This window comes from Chenopodium quinoa, unplaced genomic scaffold (assembly GCF_001683475.1).
Source record: "Chenopodium quinoa cultivar QQ74 unplaced genomic scaffold, ASM168347v1, whole genome shotgun sequence".
Classification (NCBI taxonomy): domain Eukaryota; kingdom Viridiplantae; phylum Streptophyta; class Magnoliopsida; order Caryophyllales; family Amaranthaceae; genus Chenopodium; species Chenopodium quinoa.
Genome location: NW_018742381.1, coordinates 2,009,169 through 2,036,313, shown reverse-complemented (window position 1 = coordinate 2,036,313; position 27,145 = coordinate 2,009,169). Strand labels below are relative to the sequence as shown.

General features: G+C 34.3%; 1 protein-coding gene across 2 annotated transcripts; it reads right to left on the bottom strand.

Annotated features, from left to right (window-relative positions):
- Positions 1-25,221, bottom strand: LOC110698398 (transcription initiation factor TFIID subunit 2-like). 2 transcript variants are annotated; one of them, XM_021875820.1, is made up of 25 exons: positions 24,871-25,221; positions 22,009-22,351; positions 20,577-20,722; positions 20,419-20,485; positions 19,232-19,431; positions 18,837-18,990; positions 16,355-16,439; positions 16,182-16,273; positions 15,225-15,350; positions 15,054-15,107; positions 14,183-14,251; positions 13,887-13,984; positions 13,431-13,775; positions 13,264-13,351; positions 9,825-9,950; positions 9,684-9,740; positions 8,123-8,202; positions 7,989-8,031; positions 7,073-7,159; positions 4,316-4,405; positions 4,111-4,169; positions 3,928-4,018; positions 3,678-3,843; positions 2,971-3,154; positions 1-1,819 (listed from the first exon to the last, which is right to left on the bottom strand). In XM_021875820.1, exons 1-25 carry the CDS (start codon positions 24,993-24,995, stop codon positions 118-120), a joined length of 4,677 nt encoding a protein of 1,558 aa, XP_021731512.1. In that variant the 5' UTR covers positions 24,996-25,221; the 3' UTR covers positions 1-117. The 2 variants fall into 2 exon arrangements, with proteins under 2 accessions (XP_021731512.1, XP_021731518.1); XM_021875826.1 differs by lacking the exon at positions 24,871-25,221 and having other exon boundaries at positions 20,577-20,739; positions 22,009-22,133.
- Between the last annotated feature and the right edge of the window lie 1,924 nt (positions 25,222-27,145).

Here is a 27,145-nt window from a genome sequence, read left to right as displayed (position 1 = left end):
TAGAAAGAAAAATGCACTATATGGCAGTCCCCATGTAAACAAACCATTTGCAATGCCTGTTGAAGATAGTTTAACATACAAGGTTTCGCAATTATTACAATTTTGGACGGGGGGGTTTTATTTTCGGGTCTTTATCTTGATTCGTAGTTTATGGCCTGAACCACCTCCTCCAGGCGCTCCAGATTTTCTGTCGCTTGTCTTAAGGACTAATTTTGGCCCATTTGATTCGTTTGGTTTTAATCTAACAGAGTCCTGGTGTTCAAACTCATCCCTACTTCTCGACAATGTTGGCTCCAAGGGTATCTCCTGACCAAAAGGTCTATGCTCAATACTTTCCGTGTTCATTGCAGGTGCTTCATTCTTAGCCAGAGACTCAGTCGACACAGCCTTTGTGTCATTATTACTAAACAATCTTTTCTCATTTTCTAATCTACTGTGCCCATCACCAGATACAACATTCCTTTCATCATTCAGCAATTTTGCCATTTCCTTTTCCTTCTTCTTCTTCTTCTTCTTCTTCTTCTCTTTCTTTAGACGTTTCCTCTCCAAATATTCAGGATCATCTCGGTGGCTCTTATGATCATCCCCCCGCTTTCTTTTCTTTTCCTTGTCTTTCTTCTTCGATTTCTTTTTCCCATGTGATTCTGGATTTAGAGTGCTCTGTGAAACATCAACCTCTTCAGCTGCAACTGACAGTGACAGTTGTACTTCTTGTTTGTGCACCTCAGCCTTTGGAAGATTATCTTTGGTAAAATTGGGTGATAAGCAATCATCAAGCTGTTGTAGTGTTGGAATGGTGCTGGAATCAGCAGTGCACAAAAGCTCTTTCCCAACCTCATCACCTTCTGTAGCTAGCTTGGCACTGCCAATACTGGCTGTCATATGGGACCCACGACCCTGGCATGAATTCACTTCTTCTGTGATTTGATTGCTTATGCTAACAGCTTCCGTTAAATTTTGTTGGGGTGCATCAACAGAAACAGAGCTGCTAGCTACCGGATGAATTTCATTATGACCAGCCTGAGACCTGGCATGAGTCAAATTGTCAACTTTTTCACTTTTGTTGGAATTTGCTGTTTGTTTGACCCTGATTTTAAAAACTGCCGTCTTTCGATCCTGACTAATGGATACAGCATCTGCCTCTCTGGAAACTTCTTGAGCTGGTACTATATGCATCTGACTGTTGGAGAGAGTCTCTACGTCCTTTGGAGCTTCTTGAGCTGGGATTAAGTGCACCTGAACATTGGAATCAGTAACTGCATCTTGAACCGCTTCCTGAGCTGGAATTAATAGCACCTGAACATTGGAATCAGTAACTGCATCTTGAACAGCTTCCTGAGCTGGAATTATGTGCACCTGAACATTGGAATCAGTAACTGCATTTTGAACAGCTTCCTGAGCTGGAATTATGTGCACCTGAACATTGGAATCTGCAACTGCATCCTGAACAGCTTCCTGAGCTGGAATTATGTGCACCTGAACATTGGAATCAGCAACTGCATCTTGAATAGCTTCCTGAGCATCTTCAAATGCATTTGAAGCAGGTACTACATGCACCTGAGTATTGGATATAGTATCTACATCTATTGCATCCGGAACTGGCATTTTATGCTCCTGACTATTGGAAATGGCATCCACATCTTTGCACATTTCTTCAGCAATATTTCCATCCTGAAAAGGGTTCTGAATTTCAATAGGATGCTCTGCTGGCTTCATTTGATTGATAAAAGCTAGGAAAGTATTCCTCTGTTCACTGCAAATCTCTGCATAGCCAGTTTGACGCATGTGATCTCTGGGAATAACATATAGAGTTGGGCGCCTGAAAGTGAAGGGAAGTGTTACAAACTAATAAAAAAAAAATGTTTAGTGAATGACCAGCCAATGCCCTTCCAGCAGGCAAATAAAAGGCAGTCAATTGCAAACCAAGTCTTTTACAAAAATTCTACAAAAGAAGCTCCATGAAGTCTCGTTTCTAGTCAAACAGCATAAATATCAGCATAAAAAACGCAATGGTGCAGAACCAGGAAGGTGGGGGATTTTTTTAGCTAAACAAGCATTGAATACAATCATGTTATGCTAAGAAAAGCAAGTGCGGACACTTAAATTGTATCAGTAACAGCTGATATAGAGTACCTGAATGGATTTTCAAGAGAGTATCACGTCCAATAGTATTAATTTGTGTTAGCTTACGTGTGCAAACAATTCAGCAGGAACAAACCAAAGAACAAGTAATTTTCCTTGTGAATGACAGTTATGTGGAATAGATAGGGGATCAAAGTTTCTGAAGGTTTTGGGTGAGGAAGAATAGATAGATAAGAGGAGAGGAAAAAGACAGAGGATTAGGGTTTCAAAGGTTTGGGGACGAGGAAGAAAAAATCTACTAAATTTATACACACGACATCAAACATCCTGTAATTTCAAACAAAATATATTTCAAGTCTGAGGATTGCCCCAGATAAAAAGAGAAATGGGTGGGAGCCTTGGAGAGGGAAGGATATTCATTAAGTTATATTCATAAAATCAGATCCTAACTTAAACTGCCTGCATTTCCAATCATCAAAAAATCTCTACAGGCAATTTTGAAAGCAGTAATAAAAAGTGGTAAAGGCAATGTGTTAATATGTAATTTTGCAAGGCAAGTCTCATCAAGTCAATGAACATAGTCAAGATTGTTAACCCATAAGTGTCAATATATATCATTCCTTTTTTAATTATCACTGATAGTAATTGAAAATTCAAAAGGAAAAGCAGAAGTTCGAAGATGGAGTCGCAGTACTACAGACTTTGGCACTGGATGGATATTTCTTACAAATTACATCTAATCTCATCATCATTACCTTCATTTAATACTGCCTAACAAATGGGTCACAAAAGTATTCTCCGTGAATAAACAAGTATTATTTTCTTCCCAAGAGCATTAACATATGATTTTGAACGTTTACTATAAGTTATATTTGCCAACCAACTCACCTGCCCGACAAAACTTGTAAAATGCAGAACAAGTGATGCCTAAGAAAGACATTGCGGAATGCTACACGGCTTTCAAGCAAACGAAGCAAGGCCACAAGAGTTTGGCTCCTGACATCATCACTAGATCCAGACCCAGCGCTAATTTGGCTCAGCCGGATGACATGTATGCCCAACTTTGCCTGCCCTGATAATGTGAAACATAAAACATATATGAAGCAGGAAAAAAAAAATGTATCATATTGTTAAGTTCAATGAAGCACAGCCCACAAGAAACATGCAAAACTCAGTCACAGGGCAGCTTAACAAAAGGATCAACCAAAAATTCTCACCAAAAAATGTAATAATCATATCATATTGCTCATCCATTATCAATAAGTTGGAAAAGAAAAACTATAGGAGTTTCCTCAATGATATGTTCAGCTTGGAAAAAAAAATCATCATTAGCATCACGCAACTAACACAAGAGTGAGATTCATTCTTAAAAGCTCTAGCCTCTATATCCCAACACAGATATGTTTTAAAATAAAACCTCCATTAATGAGCTTTACATCTAGTACGACAAAATTGAATCAAACAACTCATCCATCTTGGAAAAGTAAATGAGACATCCGATAATTGAAGTGTCAAAGAAAGGGGTAAAAAATCGTTGCTTTTAATTAAATCAGGTAAGCATCAATCGCCTGTACAAAAAACAAGAAAAAGATGACCTCTTAAGGATGATTCTTCCTCCAGAAATTTGATGAACAACAACAATGCTGCATCTATGCCTTTAGAGTAGAACTCGATATCAAGAAGGGCTCTCCTAGCCTCAATTCTTACTTGCCATATTGCCTTGCAGTCTTGAAATGGTTTGATGAGTTCTAGAATACTATCCTGCAATAAGTAAGAAACATCAAATAGAGCTAAGAAATGCAGGGAGACAAACAAAGATAACAACACAGATGTCAAGCAACTCACAAGAGGAATGAATTCTGAAAGCTTCAATGCCATTTGTGTTATTGCTCTAATGCAACTAATAGTCAGGATCCCATTATAGCTTGGCATCAGCCTGATACATGTCAAGTGCAGAGATAGAAGATTAAGTCCAGGTAATCTATAAACAACAGCAGCACATTGAATAAGTAGCAGAAAATAAGTTACCTATCATATTGCAGCAGCCGGTCAATTCGCTTGAGCAATGATGATAGAAAAGCTATGTTCTACAATTCAAACAAAACAAACAGACATTAAGACCTTGAAACTGAGAAATTCTCAGAGAGAGACAATCCAGAGTTGTAAGCCCAAAGTTGTGAGAAGCATCATGCAGACAAAATATATTACACGATCAGCAGAAAGGGAGCAAAACCTGTTGTCCAAATTCAAGTTCTCCAATTGCTTCAACAAGAGCAGCCAACCAAAATACATCAGAGTAAGGATTGCCGCTATTATCATTATACTGCAAAAGAATACAAAAAAATCAAGAGTGTCAGAAGATAACTCATACTTCAACATATAGCAGTTCACTGACAGAGAAATCATTTTCCTGAAAGCGCAAATAAGAGTAATATAAAGCCCAGGAAATGGAAATTTTTCTTAGGGCATTGATTCTAGAATAACTGAGATGACTACTTGAAATAAAGGGAAAAACACATAATTATGTTTCTGACACTACCTTAATTACTATATAGTGATTCAACGAATATTCTGTTTAGCTCAAAAAAAATATTAATTCTATATCATACGCGCTACCCTAACTCAATAGAGTCAATACCTACATAATTTTATAAGAACAACAGAAGTCGAAATTAAACCCTCAACCCACCTCTCATCCATGCTCTTTCTTCAGAAAAGAAACCATTCCAACCATCCATACTATCAATTGTCATGAGAGTTATCCCAAGGTAGTCCAAGACATTCTTGAGAGAGTAACATAACTACTATGATTTAAGAAAACCAACAAGATCACAATTCCGGCAATATTTGATCTCAAACATTGCTCCCTCTGTTCTTTTATCTTCCTACTTTCGGTTTATGGGTGTTTATTTTTTATCTTCCTATTTTTACTTTATTCCTTTTATGCAAATAAAATCTTTTCCTATACCCCACCATAGGGCCCACTTAGGGAACCCACTCTCATTTCCAAGGTTTCAATGGCGATATTAAGTAGGGAAAAAAAAAAGATGAAGAATGGTAATAACGATAGTTAATATCATAAGGACCAAATGAGCAATAATACTTTACCTATTTATTAAACAAGGAAAAATTGGCTGCAACAACACCAACTATGACGAAGGTGCATGTAACAGTACAACCTTTCGAGGGTGCACTCAGCATCACAAACTCTGCACTTGGGTGGATGTAACAACATGAATGATATTGGCAAAACTTAGATTTCTTCGGAAAGTGGAATCTTAAATATTTTAAATGCTTTTTTATTCATATAGATTTTTGTTTAATTCCATTCTACTTAATTTTCCATCTCATGTAACTATGTAGTCTTCTCTCCCATTAATTGTTTTACTTTAAACACTATTCAATTTCCACAATTAAAATGAATTATTTCAAAAAGTTTTCGCCATTATTTTCTAATGTTTCTTTCTTCAATTACTTTTTTATACATCTCATGTGATTAACTTAGTTTCCTCTTCCATTATAATTAATTTTTCCCCTTTAAATTATTCTCTCTCAACCTACACAATTAAAGTGTTGTACATCAAAAACCAGAAAATCAATTTGACATTCCTAAAATCCAATTCTAAAATTGTTGTTTGAATTAAGTATTTTGAATCATTTTGTGGGGCTTGGTATTAGAAAGTCACTTATGTATCCTGAAACCTGGTAGAATAAAATGGTTTTTGAATGATTTTTATTTATTTATCAATTTGGTATTTGACTAAGTGGAGAGGGAAAGGAAACTAAGTCAATCATGTGAGATCGATATTAAAAAAAAAAAAAAAAAAAAAAAAAAGTAATTGAAGAAGCGAACGACGGAAAATAATAGCAATTTTTTTTTTGAAGGAATCTGCTTAAATGGTGGAGGTTAAGAAATGCTTAAATGAATAAAAAAAAAAAAAATAGAAGGGATGGCTAATTTAGTCACGCATGATGGAAAATCATGTAATTTTAAAAAATGTTTAAACAATTACTTCCTCTGTTCTTTTTTACTTGACCTATTTCTTTTATCACGCTTGCCAATGTAAAACTTTAACGATCAATAACTTTAATTCTCCATAAGTAAAAATTAAAAAAGTTATATATAATGATAGTACTTATTGAGACGAATATAAAAATATCCTACATGAATATGTTTTTCCTTACATATTCACAAAAGACTGTCAAAGGAGAGGTGGTGAATAGTGTAAAAGTCAAAGCGGTTCTAGTAAAAAAGAACGGAGGAAGTATAAAATAATGAAGATTCCACTTTTTTTCAGTGGAACCTTAGTTCATTAGTGTCATTTATGCTATTATGTGCACCCAATGACATAGTTTATGCTATGGACCACACTCTTAAAAGGTTGTGATGCTACATGCACCTTTATCATAGTTGGTGTTGTTGTGGCCAATTTTTCCTATAAAAAATAAATAAAATAATAATAAAAAAATGATGTAAAAGAATACACAAGTATTAACACTCCAAACTGAACACCATACTAACATTCGTACCATAATATTAGAACAAGTTATAAAGGTCCACAAAAAGCTTTGCCATACTAAAGAACAGAAGATATTTAGTAAATTAAGACTTTTCAGCACACAAAACATCCCTTAACAAATACTCCCTCCTCATATTAGTTGCTACATTTTGTCATTTTGCAAAAAAAAAAAAAAATCAAGTTAAGATCATTCATTGTGATGTTTCTGACTATTGCATTACATATTGAGTATTGACCAATAGGCAATCAGTATTTTACCGCTTATTATTGGTGAAAACTTGATACGAGTAACAATCTTGAAACATTAAAAAAAAAAAATAAAGAAATAAAGGTAAAAAAAAGGGTGAAGGGATGAAACGTTAACAGAAATATGAATGAAGTGTTGGTCTTTCCTTACAGCAAGAGGAAGAAACCCATTTAAAGTGTACTGTATAAAACATTATACAGGATGCACCAACAAAGAAACTTACCTTCAGAACTTGCAAGACAAACTCCACAGCTTCTCTCGGGCTTTTTTTATCAGCAGTTCTCACTGTAGCTACAGCATGTGGAATGGCCTAGACAAACACAAGAAACCAAGACTAATACTTAATGATGGCAACAACTCATAACAGGTCAAAGGCAAACTAACTTATTTGATGCTACAATCAGCAGCAACAACTGGTAAGTGAGGTGACCCTAAATAGACAAATTATAAAATAAAGTCATAAACAAACCCACATAGTTTCAAAAGCATATCACAAATATCTTGATGAATTTGGAAATCTAGCAATGTCTATTTCAAAATAAGGATTCAGAATTAAAATCACAGTACAATAATTAACAACATTCCAGTACATTAGCAAACTCACATATACCTTCATACCTAATTTTCTGCAAAGCAACTCATAAACATTCAATTACCTATAATGCACACAACGCCATGTACTGTTATTGCGTTGTGGACTTGTGGTAGATGAGCTCAGCAAGCTAGTTAGTTGTTTGGCACAAACCAATTTTTTTTGACACATTTACCTCAATGTAGGAGTTTTTGCTAGCAATTTCACATTTCATAATATAATGCACATGCGCTAACATTTTTTCATGAGATATCTGTAATAACACTTTAGCAATATGACCAGACGAGCTAATATGCCCAGATGAGCTAATATGCCACCACTTTAGCTTGTCTGGTCATTACTACACACACATCCACATTACTACATTTAGTACGACAATTCCTGAATCCTGACAACAAATCAATAGAGAGACATAGAAAGTTCTTGAATACAGAAAGACAAAGAGAATGAGCAAGGGAAACCTCATTTCATACCATCAATTTTTAAAAAAATGTTGGAAGCCAAACAAACATTGGAATTTGATACACATCCTACCTCATAGCATTACCTCAAGAACAAAGTACTCAGAAAAATCATGGAAGTCATTAGGCCTGGCAGAAGATATTTAACTAGAGTTAGTAGCAAATTAGCGACAAAACACGTTGAAACTGCAATAATAATCTGCTAATGCAGAAAGCTTACTTGGGCAATCCAATTGAAGGATCAAATCTTTTAGCTTTGTAGAATTTAACAAGATTAAGCATACCAGACCAACCAGTCTCCTGAAACCAAAAGGCGAACAAACCGAAGATTGATTGTGCATGACAATTATAATTATATAATTTTGATATAAAATAATAAGCCTACATCAGAATTATGGTGCAGGTAGAAAGACATATGGAGTCACGGTGAGCTGGTTTTCACAGACTTAAGAAGGAAAAGACCACTTAATCAAGGTCGGCATCTTAGAGTATTTTCAATCCTAAGTACTTAAACAAGGAAAGGCAAGCCAACAACATGATTTGCCCTGTTTTGAGAATATTGTGATTAAGAGCCATTCCAAATCATCAATATTCAGCCTGAACAGTAGTGAATAGGATTACAGCATTTTTTTTTTTTACATACATTCAAACATTTAACACGAAACGATGCCATGGAGAGAACCTTAAGTATAAAAAGACATGGACTAAAGAATATCATAAGGTTCATAGGTACAACAAAACGAATGACTAATAACAGACTAATATGTAATCTGTTTATTGCTAATACGAGAATTTGTCATCTGTGCTTGTACTCTGTTCTAGTAGCTCATTTGTGACAAAACTTCTCTATCAAAACTAATAATTAAACCAAAGTACTAAGCACTACATACATTGCTGACAAAAATATCAATTACACAAAATTTTCTCCCCATACTTTTGGGATTATATGAAGTTTTGGGAAAGATTCATAAATCATACAGTATATACAAGATTACACACACACACACACATGAAAAACAAAAAAAATCTCTACCACAACCTCTTGCCGCCACCATTACCAAAGTTCTACTCCTTAATGAAGATAATCCCTACGTCCTATAATATGTAGCGTAGTGAACCTGGGCAGTCTCCAAGGCACATCTCTAACCATAAATATATGTTTACTACCTCCGTTTCAAATTATTAGCAACAATTTGACATTTTCTACTCACACTTTATGTCAAATCGTTGCAAAAAATTTGTAACGGTGGTCGTATAATAAATTATATAAAGTTGATATTATTATGAAAGGAGAAAACTGACATTAATATTTAGCCTTTGCTCCATATTTTAAACCAAGTCCCACCTTTCCTTTTTTTCTTTTTTTTTTTTTTTTTTTTTTTTTTTTTTTTTTTTTTGGCAGAAGCTCCAACCTTATTAATAATTGGATAAATCCGAAATTTGGTGAGTGTCTTCCCCATATGGTTCTTGCACGACCTACAACCCATCAAACAGGTCATGCTATCTAAGGAGAAAATAAATATTGAAGTACAAAAAATAACAAGGGTACAACAGATTAAACAAATTTCACACAAATGACCCATAATAGCACATAAACTTATGAGCAATAATAATATTGGTTTCACATAAGGCTATGTTGGAAAATACATGCAATGCACAGGCCAAAATCTACTTCAGAACAGAAATAATATGGACAAGAGAATGAAAAGACATTAGGCCTCCATCTGAACACCACCAAGGACATCTCTTTATTTTGGTGAAATGAGAAAGGCTAATTATACCTCTGATGCAACTTTTGCCAATGCAAATGCCGCTTCAATTCGGACTCTCCAGAAGACCTTCCAGATAAAAGAAAGCTAAAGGTGACTTTCATAAAACAATTATTGAAGCAAAAATATAAGAGCAACAAGATTCGTGCTTACCTTTGAATCAGCAATAAAATTATTCAGAGCGTTAACAACAGGGAAGGGGATATTTGAGAGCTCCTCCAATGTTGCAATTGCTTGAGCTTGAGCAACAACATCTCTATCCTTCTCTAACTGATTAATCTACAAGAATATTAAATAATATGTCAGACATATTATAGGCTTGAGGGCATCTGTACCAATACATTTTAAAAAAGCATTATCTATGTGCTATGTGGCACTCTCCTAGTCACCTCTCATGCAAAAGCTTCATTCCCAAGACAACCCATCAATAAGATAAAAATATAGTCCTTCATTATATAATTAATACCTCCATTTTCTGAGGAAGAGGATTCTTGGAAATGATTGGGTTGGGGGATACATCAAGCACCTAAACTTTAAATTCTTTTTTTGGCCTGCCTTTCTTCACCGGCAAGGAACTTCCCCCACCTTTTCCTGGTCCATTCATTTATCAGGAAGGCCAAAGGTCCTCTTAAGGTGACAGCATTTGTGTGGGACATTGGCGTTAGGGAGAATCAACACAAATGACAAGCTGCAAAGACAAACTCAAATTTTCGCCATATGTGTGTGTGTGTGTTGTGTACTTGTGTCATGCTAATATTGAGACGAGCCCACACATTTTCCTTCATCAGTTATCGTGAGATAGCTAGCAATATTTAGAGGCGTCTTATTGCTATGTATGGGCCACGGGGACCAGGTCATCCCACAGATCTACTGCAAGTCTGTACCATGGACTTTGGAAAGGCAAAGGAGAAGATGTTGTGGCAAAGTGATTTTATGACAATTTTGTAGTGTTTGCAATTAGAGCGGAATGTGCGAATTTTCAAGGAAACTGTAATTGATGTGGAGAAGGATAGCTTATTTGCAGTTAAGGCAGCGGGGGATTTAAAAATTACAAAAAAGGGGAATATCCAACAGAATTTGGATAATATTTAATTTGTTTTTGCTACTATGAGGACAACTTGTCCTTTGTCTCAGTTCTTCCTATTTGTTCATTTATCACAAATACAAGTGATTACTACAAAGTATTGAACACAAAGCTTTTGAAATGAAAAATAGGAGATTATCCACCAATCCAAAATAATATCATTGTTTAGTACATCAGAATAAAAGATACTCCCTCAGTTTTTTATTATATGCAACTTTTGCCAAAAACGGACACTTCACATTATGTGCAACATTTCCAAATCTTTCCTTTTTTAGTAAATTTTTTTTATGAAATTACAAAAATATACTTACTTAAAATTTCATAACATCAATTAAATACTTAAAATAGAATTAATTAAAAAAACTTATCTAACCTAATTAATTTAAACTATTCCACCTTGATTGAATTCATTCTCTCAAACAACTCCTTGAATTCAACCCAACCTAATCAATTTAATCTTCAAAAAATTTCAGATTCATATTCGATCTTCCCCATTATATTTCTCTCTCCTTCAACCTCTTTCAATTCTATCTGTTCATCATCAACCTATAAACTTTCATCAATTTCTTCATCTTCTCCATTATCTTTCTCTCTCCTCCTTCAACCTCTTTCTCTATTTTCATCTTCAACCTAAAAAGAATTTATGAACAACTTCATCTCCCCAAAGTACTTCATTAGATCTGCTCATGAGAAGGAATTTGGGAGAGAAAAAAAAAAAAAAAAAAAAAAAAAAAACCCACTAAGGAGAACAATACAAGAAAGAGAAAGGCGAATCCAATAAGATCTTTCTCTATCCTCTTTTGCCCAGGGAGGGCTAAGGGGGGTTGTTCAATCCATTTCGTGGGTTTTTCAAGATTTTCCCAAAATTCATTTTCCTATCTCTCATCTTCATACTTCAATTTCATGGGTTTTTGGGTAGATTTTTCTTTATTTTTCTGAATTATTTTGTTAAATCCAGTTATTTTTTCATCAAGTAATTGTAGGGGGTTAGTTTTCTCATTGGGTTTGCTTTTGATTTTTGTATTTGGTCTACGATTTCTTATTTATGTTTGTTATAATTTCCTTCAAATAAATGAATTGAATTCTGGGTTGCTTGTAAGATTTTGATGATTTTGGTTTTTGTGGGTTGTTCTTTGATTTTGGGTTTTTTTTTTTGGGTTTAATTCTGATTTGATTAACTTTTTAATTACATGCCCTTAACTTTCTTAAACATCAATTACCATTTTTTGCCTTGGAGTCCATTCCTACCCCCAAAGTTGCAGAAAACAGAGGTAGTATTAAAAGTCTTTAAAATATCTCTTTAAGAGCTTTACAAAAGTAGTTAGACTTCTTAACCCACTATGGTAATATCAAGAGAGTATTTTAGAAATCGTACCTAACCTCTAGTCCTTAAAGAAGTTCTATTAATTTTAGCTATATTTTTATTTTAAAACTTCTAAGCTATATTTTTTTTCATATTTCATGCAAATACTTATTAAGTACTCCCTCCGTTCCTAAATGTATTTTTCCATATGGAATCTTGACACTAATCACTTAAGAGAATCTTCTAAAATATTTCCAATATGTAAGGAAAAAACATAGTCAAGTGGGGTTTTGTTTAATTCCTCTCGACGAGCACTTTAAGAACATCAAACTTAAAAAGAACAAAGGGAGTATTTCTTTTTCCCAAATGTCACACACATACTTGTCACATCAATTTTTCCTCACTAGACAAAAGATTGTAACACCCTACTCATTTTGCATTATAAACAGTTCCAATGGATAAAAAGGTTCAGGGACATTTGGTATGGAGTATTCAAAAAGGGTAAGGGATCAAACACTCAAGCGACAAAGTACAAACATCAGAAAAGGGAATCAAGAGTGTTAATTCCCCTACCCTTACCCTTTCCTGAATACCCCATACCATACGTCCCTGAATCTTTTAATCCATTGGAACTGTTTATAAAGCAAAACAAGTGAGGGTTCTGAATTTCTTGAATTCTACAAGTATATGTCTATCTCATAATCCAAGCCAGAGATTCAATTTGTAGCTTTGATCGTGATTGCAGTTGTGTATAAGAGCCCAATTCGCACAGTATGAATTTTTATATCAGCACATCAGTGGCATCTGCCCAATTTTTATCAAACCTATTGAAAGATAGGTAACGTCCCCATATGACTCAAAAGAGATATGTTTCATAACTTAGGAACCGATATGTATCAGCCGTACATAGAGTATCACCATAAATGGAAGGATTGAGGAGTAGCTTGATCATTTCAATGCAACTCCATGAGGACAATTGAGTATCCTTCAGGCTTGCTTAAGATATCGCAACTATTTTTTTCAGCTTTTGGTACATGAAAATAGATTTTAAAAAAATAAAAAATAGGCAAGGGTTGCCGATCACTGTTCACTTTTGCACCAACTTCAGTAAGTAATTCACATCATGTCATGGACAAAAACCCTAAGCAACTGACTCAAAGAATTAGTAACAAAGTTACTTATAAAAGAGGTATTATAATTCTTACCCACAACTGTAGAGGCTGGTTGAAGTGAATTTCAGCTAAATATTCCATCTCCGGATCTGCTCTGACCCATAACAAGGGAGAATCTGTCCTGCAAGAAGCATATTTATAGTCAGACAAAAATGATGACTGGTAATCTTGCCACCTTAGCAGAAATTAGTATATAGTACCCAGAGCGTATGTCCACAGCGGTAACAGTATCACCATTGTCATCAGAGCCATCAGGTTTGGAACCCTTCTTTGGCTTTTGGAGACGTTTAGCAGCAAGCCTGGAATGACATTTAATTTCTAAAAGCTGCCAAGCATCACCAGCCATAGGTAAGAGGTGGTCATGTGTACCATCAAGTTCGTGAACCTTAATCGTCATCATGCCAGGCCAGCCATTATCACCTTCCCGATTTTCAGAATCCATATTACTGTTTGTATTAGGAATAATTGCATTTGCAGTAGCTGTGCACTCACGAAAAGCAGCCAATTCAACCAAATTCTTGCGTTTATTGTAAGAAAACCCCATCCTAGATAAAAAAAATTAGTCGTGGCTCAGAAAGAATTAAAACAAGCATGAAAAACTAATTCTTATGAGAATAAGAGAACTTATCGATATAAAAATAGAAAAACATATATACCTTAAGATAGGGCAGCCACAAGTCTCCACCCAACGATGAAAAAATTCTTTAAGAAAGGGGCGTTCAAGATTACCAACTTTATTGGCAAAATGCCGGAACTGCAAACGCAATTATAATCATCTTGCATTTGAAAATAACATCAATGACCATGAAAGGTGAAAGCAAAGTAAAGCAGAATATAACTAAATGTTAAAAATCCAAAGATAAGTCAAATTTCATCACAAAAGATGAGCTAGACAACTAAAGTATCTAGTGGATAGGTGATGCCTATGCTTAAGAACAGTAATGAACAATACCTCCTTCGTACTAAGCGTCCTCAATGAACGAGTAGCATCCTGAGCACGGGAAACAATAGTTCGAAAAATCTGCAATTGCAAAGCAAAATTAGACCAAGCCCTAGGGAATTAACAATGAATCATTTAGGAACTCAAGCCTGAACTAATAAGATGCATGAATGCAGACAACAGCAAAATCAACTGGAATAGTTTTCTTAAAAAAAAAAAAAAAAAGAGAAGAGAATCAAGTGAAGCCAAAGTACAACCAATTATTTCCTCCTTCGGTTCTTCAAACCAAACAGACAAAAGAATCCATGGCATCAAGTGAAAGTTAAAAAAAAGATTGAAGCCAAGCCACGACACTCACTATCCTAATTGATTTGATGCAAAGCTAAGGACCACTCTAGCAAAACTATACATCCTACACAACAATTAAACCCACTGCTAAAAAGCATAGGCCTTTTTAGGGGAACAGCGTTTTGATGAAAGTTTAGAGGTTTGAAACCACTTTAAAGGTTAAGCAAGGTAAATCCTCTAATTCATGTGTTTGTTGGAGAGGATTTCAAAGAGCATTTCAACCAAAACCGAACACAACATGGCAATATATTACTCTTCAGAAGGATTGTTACAGATGAGCAATCTACAAGCTGCAGTGGCAGCCACTTCATCTGCGACATGTGACCTCATAGATCACAAATGCATACATGCAATAGTAACGGCAACATAACAAGTCAAAAAAAAGAGCAAACATGCATTGCTTCAGCAGTCAGTATACAGACCGGACACTATTACACTGCTGGAAAAGGTTGTTCAAATCTGGGGCAAAGATCTTTAATAAAATCCAGATATAGAATACCAGAAGACCAATAGACATATAAGAGCAGTGCCTTACCCCTTTAAACAAGTCTGGACCCATCTGCTTCTCCAACATTTGGAGGATAGCCACCTATTAACATAAAATATATAAATAATTCACATAAGATATGTGCAACGGCATATATGCAAAATAACCTAATAGGTCCAATCTAATCAGGTACTCGTATAAACTATTAAGCTCACTTACAGATTTCCATGAACGAATTCTTCCATAAAGACCAACTGACTGGGTACCGTAAAGATCTTTTGGAGAGCTAGAGGGACTCAAAGTTGTTGCCCCACTATCATCAGCCTTGCAAACAGCACAATTTGCCTGTATTTACGGAAAAGTGCAAAACTTCACATCAATAAGCAGGCATACGTAGCTTTAATACAGAAATACCTGACAGATAAATATGATGAATGCTGAAAAAACATTGAAGGTATCACAGTGTTTTGTATGTCAATCAATTTTGATGTCAAATATCATTGTACTCAGCTTCTAGAAGGTCTCAAGGTCCACCACATAACTCTTAAAGAGACTAGCAGAACTCCAAATACAGAAATGGAGTAGATGTTATATCCTATGTTAACCGGACACGGCTAATATCGCGAAGTGTCCGTGTCGACACGACACTTCACGGACACGGACACGGACACGGGACATGTGTCCGATCCTTCACTATGCACTCGGACACTTCCATTAAGAGAGGAGAGGAAAAAAGAGAAGAAATATGAAAGAAAAACATATCTTGTTCGAAAACCACCATTAATATAGAGAAGATGGAGAGAAGAACATTGCCATTTATTAGGAGAATTTACCTAAGAAAGAATTATAATAAAAAAATAGGGGTAGACATAATGAAAAATTTTAAGCTTTTGTAATATATAATTTATTTATATAAATCTAAGTGACGTATTGACGTGTCCCCGTACCCGTGTCCAAATATCGGACAGAGTCCCCGTGTCCTAAAATTTTGGAACTTGCCAGATCGGACACTTGGACATGTGTTTGTGTCCGATACCCGTTCCCGAGTCCATGTAACATAGGTTATATCCACAAAAAAATATAAACTCCATAATTGACTAGAAAATAAATACACCTTTGGTGGAAGTATGAAACAGAGATGAAAACTAAAATAAAGAGTTCTACAGTAGCACTAACCTTATACCGTCTGTAGCGTGCTTCATTATTTCCCAGAAATTCTTTAATATATGTATCAGTCAGGAAACCAGCAAGGCCCTCAACCAACCACTCTGCCAGCGCAACAAAAAAGTTCATGCCTAAAATTAGGACCCATTTAAGCAGACTGATGATTTTATATCTAAGCTACCTACCATCATTTGGTGTCTCAGGAGTTATATATACCCCAAACCACTGTCTTGCAAGGGCATGAGCAAGCTTGATTCTTGTGTCTATGGTCTGCATGATAATAAATAACCCATCAAGACGGAAACATGAGAGTGTGGAGGTGGGTTCCAGATACAGACATTTCAAACTATGCTACAAAAATGTAATTTTATCAGCTGCAAGGCGTTCTACAAGCATGATTACAGAATATAATATTAACTGGCATGGAAATCCAAAGATAACGTGGATCTCCAACAGATACATTACTTTGTATTATAAACTTCACATGGCTTACTCAAATGCCCCACCCCTTGACACTACTAATATGAATAAATAAACATACATGAAATCAACGAATATATAGCACTCTGTGGCCTTTGCAGCCAGAAATGACAGATTAGAAAATTCCGCTTCGTCATTAAATTCTAGAAGTAATTCTTTTACGATACACTTGAAGATATGCTGTTTAGCATATCTAACTTGTTATATGCAAGAAATATGAAGTCCTAAAAATCTGTAACAGACATCATATGAGTTTAAAGTTTAATATAGGATATCATGGAGTGATTTAATACCATAAACTATGGAATGACATTTCTCGGAAGTCGGAATAAATGGCTAAAAATCCACTATTGAACCTTTACAGAGCTGAAGGACTTGATTTAAGTCCATTAAATTACATTATAAATCATATCTATATCTGTGATAATTTTTTTCTATATGGACTTTTGATCTATTTAAAAACCAGTAATCTAGGCCCTATACACTTCACCTGATTTATATTAGCATGAAATTATTTCCTGACTAAATTTGACTTGAAAAAATGAAAACTGCTTTTACTCATGCAGAAGTACTTTGGTACTTAAAAAAAATGATTTTACTGCATAAATTTCTAAAACATTGAAGAGTATAGGGCTTTGTACAATTGCTGATGAATAATTTTGAAAACAGCTGTTGAGATGCATAAGCTTGTGATTACAAACATACACATACACAAGCAGGGCAAAAGACAAGAGATGCTTGCACACTAAAAACACTACATTGCTCACATATGACGCATGCAATGTAAAAATACATGTATTTACTATATGTAAATAATGAAACATAGCCTATAATCATGAGTATTTGAGCAGAATCTTGACCGTGGAGCATAACATTTAAGATAAAATTTCATCACAACGACGAATCCATAGAAGTCATAATTTATCATTAGTGGGATTTAATCATTTTCCAAATGTTTAGTTCCAATTAACCTATTAATTGCTTAATATTTTATATACTTCCTCCGTTCCTTTGATATTGCAACGTGTAACTCTATAGGAAATTAGGATATAAGATATTGCAACATACCCATTTTAGGAAAACAAATTTCTTCTATTACACTACAAATACCAATATAATCGTACTTTCTAATACTTGTTGCTTTACTTAATGCTTGCAGTCACATGGACAAGTTTGAAACTTTGCCCCTCTCTCTTCCTTTTCCCACTACCTAAATCTTGTCCACTCCCTTCAGAGAAAGTAGAACATATTTTCACAAAATTATATTTAAGTTTTTACATAGAAGACCAAATTACTCCCTCCATTTCTTTTATTCATGTTTTGACATGCACATTTGCCAGTGCACATATTTGACATTTTATATATCTAATTACATATTAGTTAAAAAGGTAATTGGTAAATGTTTTGATATTTTTAAAAAGCTCATTGACACAAATCAAACAAGACCTACGTGACTATATTTTTTTTTTATATGAAAATTTTGTAAGAAACCATCTTTTAAATCTTTATTTTTGTGAAAAACCATCTTTTAAAAAAAATATTGTAAAAAAACACCCAATTTAAATTTTTTGTTGTTATTCGCCACCAAAAACAGAACGAATGACGATTGAATCATTAATAGCCAAAGCTCATTTTCCTACAGTAGGTGTTGAATTACAACAAAATTTTAAATTAGGTGGTTTTTTACAACAATTTTTTTAAAAAGACGGTTTTTCACAAAAACAAGGATTTAAAAGGTGGTTTTTGACAATTTTTTTTTTTTTTATATACTAGCAATAATCTAGAAGATTGCCTTGAAGTGTAAATAGTTAGAAGATTCCAAAAAAGAACAACAAAAGAAGCAGGAGTAGTAAAAATTTCAACTTGTAATTTGGAGAGTAAGCTGAAGTGTTAAACCCTTTCCCGGCTGGTGGGTTTTTCACTCATACTTCGGTATTTTTACAAGTGAGTGGATGGTGGTTTTGCCTATAGGCCTTTCTATGTATTATTAGTGCTGTCAAATCTATTGCTTCTTTTTCTTCCTTTTTTTTTTTTTTTTGAAATTCTAATTCTGAAAAAAAAAACAAAAAAAACAAAAAAAAAGGCACAAAAAGATGTACTAAGTCTACTAACAACCAAAATAAGACAAGTCAATAGTACCGAGAACATACAATTTCTGCAAATGAATCATATGAGTGAGCGGCTGACCTGATCTATAACCTTCTCATCAAAAAGGATTTGAGAGCTAAAGATACTCATTGAAGCTCCCAAAGTCACAGAGGATATCACCATCTCTGGAGCTATAAACACTTGCTTATACGACCCAAATGGAAATGGACATTTGAGGTAAATCTCATAATGTCTGCCAAAACAAAGGAGAAAAGAAATAGCATTACAGAGAATAAAAAGAAAACACATAAGGTGTCTTATCGAAACAAGCTCATTGACCAGGGGAAATAAGAGGGGAAATTACAACAAAGTAGTTGGACTTAAAATTAGGCAATGTCTTTTCCGCAGACAAGGGTAGGGGCTGGGACAGTAAGCTGATTACAATTTTTATTTTTTTTTAAATGACAACTTTGTACAAGCATTTGTTGACTTACCTGAAAGCACTATGAAAATACCCCACAGTGTTTTGAAGTTTTAATACATTTCCTGGCAAACACATGTGTGAGAGAAGGCTATTATGATAGTCTGGAAGAATCTGAAATGGTGCTATTGCCAAAGATATCCACTGTGCCGAGACTGGGACATCCAACTTATATACAAACGTTTTGCGAGGAGGATCATCCTTGCTTAAAACCTACATCCAAGTAATTAGTATTCATTAAATTCAAAAACCAGCATCAGGAGCTCAAGCATAAAAATCAACAGCATGAGATAAGCAAAAAGGTCTGGATTGTCACAAATCAAGTGGTTGTAAATCAACAACAGACGAGCAGAATACTTCTGTTGGGTAACCAATCTTGCCAAAATGTAATTCACTCACAAAAAAAAAAAAAAAAAAAAAAAAAAAAAAAAAAAAAAAAAACAGCAACCCGGCAACCATAAAAGAAACAATTACAAAAAATAATCTAGTTCATTACATCTCTTCTTACTTATATCATGTGATGATAACATTTCATAACTCAAAAAAAATATTTTTTACAATTGGAATTTATTTACACTGAGAATATGAAGCAGATATTCCATATACAGGGAGCTATGACAATAAGTATCAATTACAAATCAATAAAGGCGAATATTTTTAAAAAAGAAAATATATGTTGGTTAAAAATTTAAGGACAGTACCAAATTAAGAGGACAAGTTGTACTCTACAGAAAAATCAAACAAAAAAGTGTACTAATTACACTAAGTACCACTTAAACCTACTCATGGAATGCCGAAGCCATTTACCCTTTTAAGGAAATGTGCTTGGACATGAAGATCCTGAAACCAAGAGCACCCTCCAACCTATAGAGACCACAAAAATAACTCTCAAGACTTTTAGCAGAACCAACAAGCAGCTTCTGAAGAGACAAATAGAATTAAAAAGGAATGATATGCAGACAAAACTGCATCAGAGTAAGACGCACCCCCTTCCACCCCCATCAAGCCTCATAAATATACTATCCATCATTGGGTCCTCAAAGAATCCTTTCTCAGAGGATAACATACACAACATGATGAAAGGTCTCCCAAAATGCCACAGAAACAGAGCATAACAATAACAGGCATCAAAATTTGCAGCATAATGTAGAAAACATACGAAACACATAAAGATTCAACAAAAGGTTTTCAATGTCATACCTGATAAAGTAACTTTCCATTGCTGACAGCAACAAAGTTATGAGGAACAGTAAACTCTAGATCATAGCTGAGGTAATAATATAAATAAATAGTGTTAGTATAATCTGCTCCTGTAAACTGTGAGATCAATTCAAAAGTAAACAGATTCAGACAGTTACCAGCAGCATTGTAAATTGTCATCCATACAAGGAAACCAGCAGTGTGCACGTCTTATCTGGCTATTGGTATGTAATACACTATCATTAAAGTGCATTCCTGCCTCTGCCTTCTCCACCCAGTAGTCAATTCTAATCAACTTTACATTCTGCACCCAACATTAACCTACATGAGAGATCAGAAATACACACCTCATTATATGACAGCTTGTGCCAGAACGAACCTATTGAATACGAAGTATAAACCAATAAGTTGAAATATGCCATACAGAGAAATAGTTCAAAACTATTGACCAGATAAAAAGAATCGTTCAAGAAAAGACGTTTATGACATGAGAGCTTTGGGGATTGAGGAAAATATGGTGTTGGATAGGACGGTGTGGAGGGAAAAAAATTCACGTCAACAGCATGTCATGATTATATATAGTATATTTTATAAAATTTATCTTAGTATTTACTTTTATAATTTTATCCCACTAGCGTTTGATGAACTGTCTTGATTTTCTTTGCTAAAGTTTTTTTAAACCTTTATGTTTTTCTTACTCCGACATTTTAACCACTCCTTTAAAACTCTCTTGAATTTTATTCTTAGTTATTTTTTAAAACTCCCTTAATTTTTCTTGGATGCTCTTTCTTTTTCTCACTTCACTCGCCTTTTTTCAAACTCTTTCAACTGATTATCTTGTTATGTCCCTTTCTTTATATCGTATGGTTCCTTATGACGATTCATGTTAGCCAACCCCAAATCATTTTGGGACTAAGGCTTTGTTGTTGTTGTTGTTGTTGTTGTTGTTTTTGTTTTTGTTCAAGAAAAGACAATTAAGTTACCATTTTAGGAAGTCATCAATTTAACACTGTTTTTTGGCGCATTATGAAAGGTTCAGCGCTATGATAATCATTGATTTTTTTCAGGAAGTTAACCACTTAACACTGTTTTCTGATCAATTTAATGGAAGAGAATGCTGGGTCTTTGGTTGTCTATTCACTTTTCTTTGTGGGAGAAGGTAGCACTTCCTTGCTTTTCTTTGGAATCCATCGGGAATTTCTTAGCACTATTGATAAATCTTTAAGAAGTTACACTTAATTCGAGATATGGTTGCTCAATTTTAGTGTTCACCGTTTCTCTTAATAACAATATTATAAGCAAGACAAATGAGAGATAGGAACATAGATCATCATAACAATCACATAAACTGCAAATTCCATTAACTCACTTTGCTGCAACCTCAGATTCTATTTAATTTCTTTTTTCCTCTTTTTCTTTTTTTTTTTATTTTATTTTTATTGCTGTGTATGTGGGGGAAGGGGGTGTAATCTCAGTACAAAATTGCATAACAAAACAGTGAACCAGCTTACATAAGACATTGAGCGTCCAGTACATACAGGCAATTTCACAGAGCAAAACTCATCTAAATCACAATATAAAAAATATAACCTGCTTCACTTCGCCGTTTGATTGGCCCCCGTTTTCTAGGCCATCTAGGGTCAGTTGTCCCTCCTGTTGGTTCCTGGAATCAATTGACTTACGGCAAAGGATCAGCAGGTTTGGAACTAATTCTCTTTCCAAGGCTGATATGTAAGTCACACCAGCAGCATCCGCGGCAGAACTGACAGATGACACAGAACACCACCTATTCTCAATTTCTACAGGTTGATAGTGAGGGAAAACGTCAAACTCTGCTGGCTCGCCATCCACAGAAACTCTCTCGATCTCCAAATTCTCAGCATGCAAGCCAATAATTCCACTATCGGGGACAGCGATCTCCAACTCAGTGTAACTACATAATTAGAAGAAGCAAATACAAATGTCACAAAATAATGATAAACTCTCTTGAGCAGACAAAACAGAGCTCTCCCCATTCAAAAAAAGACATTGCAAATATGGAGCATCTTACAGGGTTACAATGTGTAAGTTACTAGTACAATCATATAGTTGTATCACCATTATGTTCTAATATGACTTATTACTAACAATAATTAACTAATATTGGAAGATCGGGGAGAGAGGGGGGGGGGGAAGGTGGGTTAACCCAAATACTCCTTAAGAAGTACATAGGATTAAAGGAAACTCCTATTTAAGATACTAATTATCTCAAATCTCCTACACGTTCATTCTCTTACCGGCTCTCAAAAAAAATTGATTATTAGCTAACCCAAATACTCCTTAAGAAGTAAAAAGGATAAAAGGAAACTGCTATTTAAGATACTAATTATCTCATCTCCTACACGTTTCTTCTCTTACCGGCTCTAAAAAAAAAATGAGCATTAGCTTTAAAAAACAGAAGTATAGGCCACCTCATAACAGTATTACAGTAAGGCAAACAAAGTTCTAGTCATCATCAATAAATAAGGAGCAGCAAACATGGAAATTTTGATGAATAAGGTGGCCTAGAGGGATCAATAAATGAAAGGCCAATGACAATGAGAAGATGGCACATATTCTTACATAGTTGAAAAAAGTAGAGAGGAAAATCGGATGGGCCTATATAGGGCCTGAATTTCAAATAAAAGTAGAGAGAAAAAAAATTTCCCAAATAAAAATGGATCAACTGATTTGAAACATCCAATATAGTGAAATGGGGAAAGTAATTTGAGGCAAAACCGAAAAAGGGAGTATTCTCATAATAATACATAACATAAATATTGTCCATATAGTCACATATTCAAAGTATTATAGGCCATAACCCACCTACCCACCCACCCCCCAAAGCTCTTTGCTAGAAGACCATAAAACCACTATAAAGAACTTCAAACACATACTTCCTGTGCTCCTTTAATATTGCAAATTTACTTCATTAGAAAGTTTCAAAAATGTTACAACAAACCCATTTCGGGAAAACAAAAATCTCCTCTCATATTGCAAATATTCAATATACCCTTGTTAATGCTTGTTGCTTTAATTAATGTTTGCAATCATGTGGGCAAGTTGGTGATTTCGCCTTTCTCTATCTTTCTTTTTCCAAATACCTAAAATCTTATGCACTTCTCCCATTGTCGCAACATTAAGGAAACGAAGGAAGTATAAAAGATTCCACAACCTAAGTAAGCATATCCAATCTAATAATGATGTGTTCTTTACATCCTATATTTTCCTTTTTGAACTTATGATAACTTATTATTACTTATTGTACTTTGTAGTTATGGGGTTATTTGCGTTTGAACTTCACTTGTGTGATCTTAATTTTCCTAAAATAAGTGCTAATAAAGTAAGAAGAATAGAGCTTAACAATATTATCAGCTCCTTAGGCCCTATTTAGTATGATGTAAAGTGCTTTCATGGAAAAATGATTTTTCCAATTTCCTTTGTTTTGTTTGTGAAGGGATGGAAAACGATTTTCCCAATGGTGGAAAATTGCATCCTTAATGATGGAAAACATTTTCCTTTACAAAATAAGAGAAGCCACATATTCCTCCCTCCTCCTTACCTCCTTTTTACTTCCCTCTCATCCATCCTCACATTAGCACTCCTATTTTTTATTTTTCTTGAACTTTTCTTGTATGCAACCAAACAAAGGAAATCTAATGAAAACTAACTTTTCATTGAAAATGTTTTACATTAAACCAAATGGGGTCTTAGCACAACATCCTCCCACTCTACTCCAGTAACATGTTTGCTGATATATACATTCCTGCTCTAAGGCTTTGTTTGTTTTGATGCAAAATATTCACTAGAAAAATGATTTTCCTAATCCATATGGTTTGGTTTGTAAAGGATGAAATACTCTTCCCAAATGTGAATAATAGTTTTCCAATGAGTGGAAAACATTTTCCATTTAGAAGGAAGGAATGCCACATCCCTTTTCTCGAAACAAAAAAGGAAAACTATTTTTACACCTATGTTTTCCCTTGAAATTTGTTTTCCATGAAAAACCATTCTTCATCGAAACAAACGGAGCCTAAAAGAGGGCAATCCTCCATGTAATTACCCTTAGGCACACTACTGCAACAATCGGCACGCTTTCAGAATCAAAATTATGCACTACATAGCACAAAGAGAAATCAAACTAAGCATCGTTAACCACTAAACTAAGTTATTCAACAAGAATCCAGTAAAAAAGCAAACAAATTTCTGCAAAAAATCAATAAAATAAAAAAGAAAAAAAAATCAGAAAATCCGATAATTTAAACATTCAAAGGATGTTAAATCAAAATTTTCCACTTCACAGTTCTCACAATCGAATCAAGAATCAAGCTACTTAGCATAAAATTTCCAGAAACAAGGGATAGAAACAATTATGAACATATCAATCAAAAGATTGCGAAAAAACTAGGATAATCAAAAGAATCAAAGACGAACCCGTGAATTCGATTATTGTTGACGTCAATCGAAAGACAAAGCTTCTGGTGAAGGACGAGGGCTTCAGCGGAGGAAGAATCGGATTTGGAAGCTTCATTTTTGGGGGGTTTTCGAGGTTTCGCCATTTTTCTCTCTCTTGAATTGAGTGAGCTGAGCGCAGGATCGAACGCAGTTGCGCACGGTGTGTTGAAATATATAGGAAGAAGAGGAGCACGGGATGTTGGTAGTTTTGCGAGGGGAATCTACTCAACTGAGAGCTATGGTTAGGTTCAAGTATTGCAGGATGAAGGACGTCAGAAGTCGTAGAGACGAAGATGTATAGACCAAATGAGAAAAAGGCTTAGGTCATGACGACTCACGAGGCTTAATGTTTCCTCTTTCAACAATTTTATGTTTTGAAAATTTGATTTTAATAATTCAACCTTTCACTGATCTTAGTCTATTAATCACACCTTTCGATTATAGCTAATCGCAACTTTAAAGAGCATCTTATTTTATGGGGGTTACTAATTCACGTCCGGTATTTACCGGGTAACGCCGGTATTTTAAAGTCCACCTTATTAGTCTTGTGTAAGACGGGCTTACATTAATTTTATTGTAAAACGGTCAGATTTAGGGTAACTTTAACAATTTTATGATACCTTTAATCACTTTAAGGATAACTTTTAGTTGTAAGAAGTTTGATTGTATTTTTATGTTTTATTTCTAATGGATACATGCTATGAAGGTTAATATGATAATCTAATACATTAAAAGTGCTTTTAAGGGTAGAATTTATGTAAGGAAAATGACAACTTTTATAGTAAATAAGGGTACTTTGAATACTTTTACAGTAACTTTAACCTGTCTAACAATAAGTTAATGAAATTCCGCCTTAATAAGAAATTTGAACATAAACTTGAAGACTTTATTCTAAGGATAAGTTTATTATTTTAAGATTGATGTAATATATATAATGGGTTGATATGTATGAGACTTATTAGAAACGTGTAAAGCTTGGCAAGCTAATAAAATCGAAAGTTTTAATAAAGATAACTATATGTTTATGAGAAAAATTCATTTTATCTTATAAAATCTGTTTTAATGATTATGGTTTGTTCTCTTCACCTTATAAAAATAAGTTTGAGGTTTAATAAATTAAGATAAGTTCAAATAAGATCCAATAAGTTTAATAAGTTCCAATAAGTTTAATAAGGTCTATTAAGTTAAATAAGGTCTAATAATTTTCAATAAGTTCCAATCAAGCCTAATATAAACATATTAAATACTAATTTTTATTTTTAATAAAAAGTACTTTATATAATATACGTAGTATCATATTAATAGTACCATGTTTTCGTAGTTATTTTAGTATTACAATATTATTTTCTATGTATACTATTTTTTTTAGGGGATGTATACTTTTTTTTTTGAGGGTATGTATAATAATAATAATAATAATAACAATAATAATAATAATAATAATAATAATAATAACAATAATAATAATAATATAGTAAAAATAATAATAATAATATAATAATAATAATATAGTAATAATAATAATAATAATAATATTAATAGTAATAGTAATAATAATAGTAATAGTAATAGTAATAGTAATAATAATAATAATAATAATAATAGTAATAGTAATAATACTAATAATAATAATAGTAATAATAATAATAATAACAATGATAATAATAATAATAATAATAATATAGTAATAATAATAATAATAAGGAAAAATTAGAAAATAAAACCTCAAAATTGTCACGATTTTGATTATAACACCACAAAAAAAAACCTTTTATTATAACACCACAAAAAAAAACCAAAAAATTGGTTTCACCACCACTTAACTTTGTCATCCAAAAAAACCGTTAAGTGGGCCCCACACGGTACATATGTCAATCACCTATTAGATTACAAAAAAAAAAGAAAAACCCTAAAATGTTAACCCAACCACCACCTCCACCACCGGTGCCGATCCCACCATCGTCACCCATACCCAGCCCCTGAACCGCCGAAATCGTCGCCGAACCACCATGACCCCAACCTAAACCAGCCGAAACCCCAGCCCACACCTTCGCCGAACACCGTAACCCAAACCTAAACTAGCCAAAACCCCAGCCCACACCATCGCCGAACCACCAACCTAAACCAGCCGAAACAACATCACATCCTCCACTTTCGCCGAACTCCTCTCCTCTACTCAAAACCGTCGCCAAACCGCCGAAACCCCAACCCACACCCATACCCAAACCCAGACCCGTACCCAGACGTAGCAGTG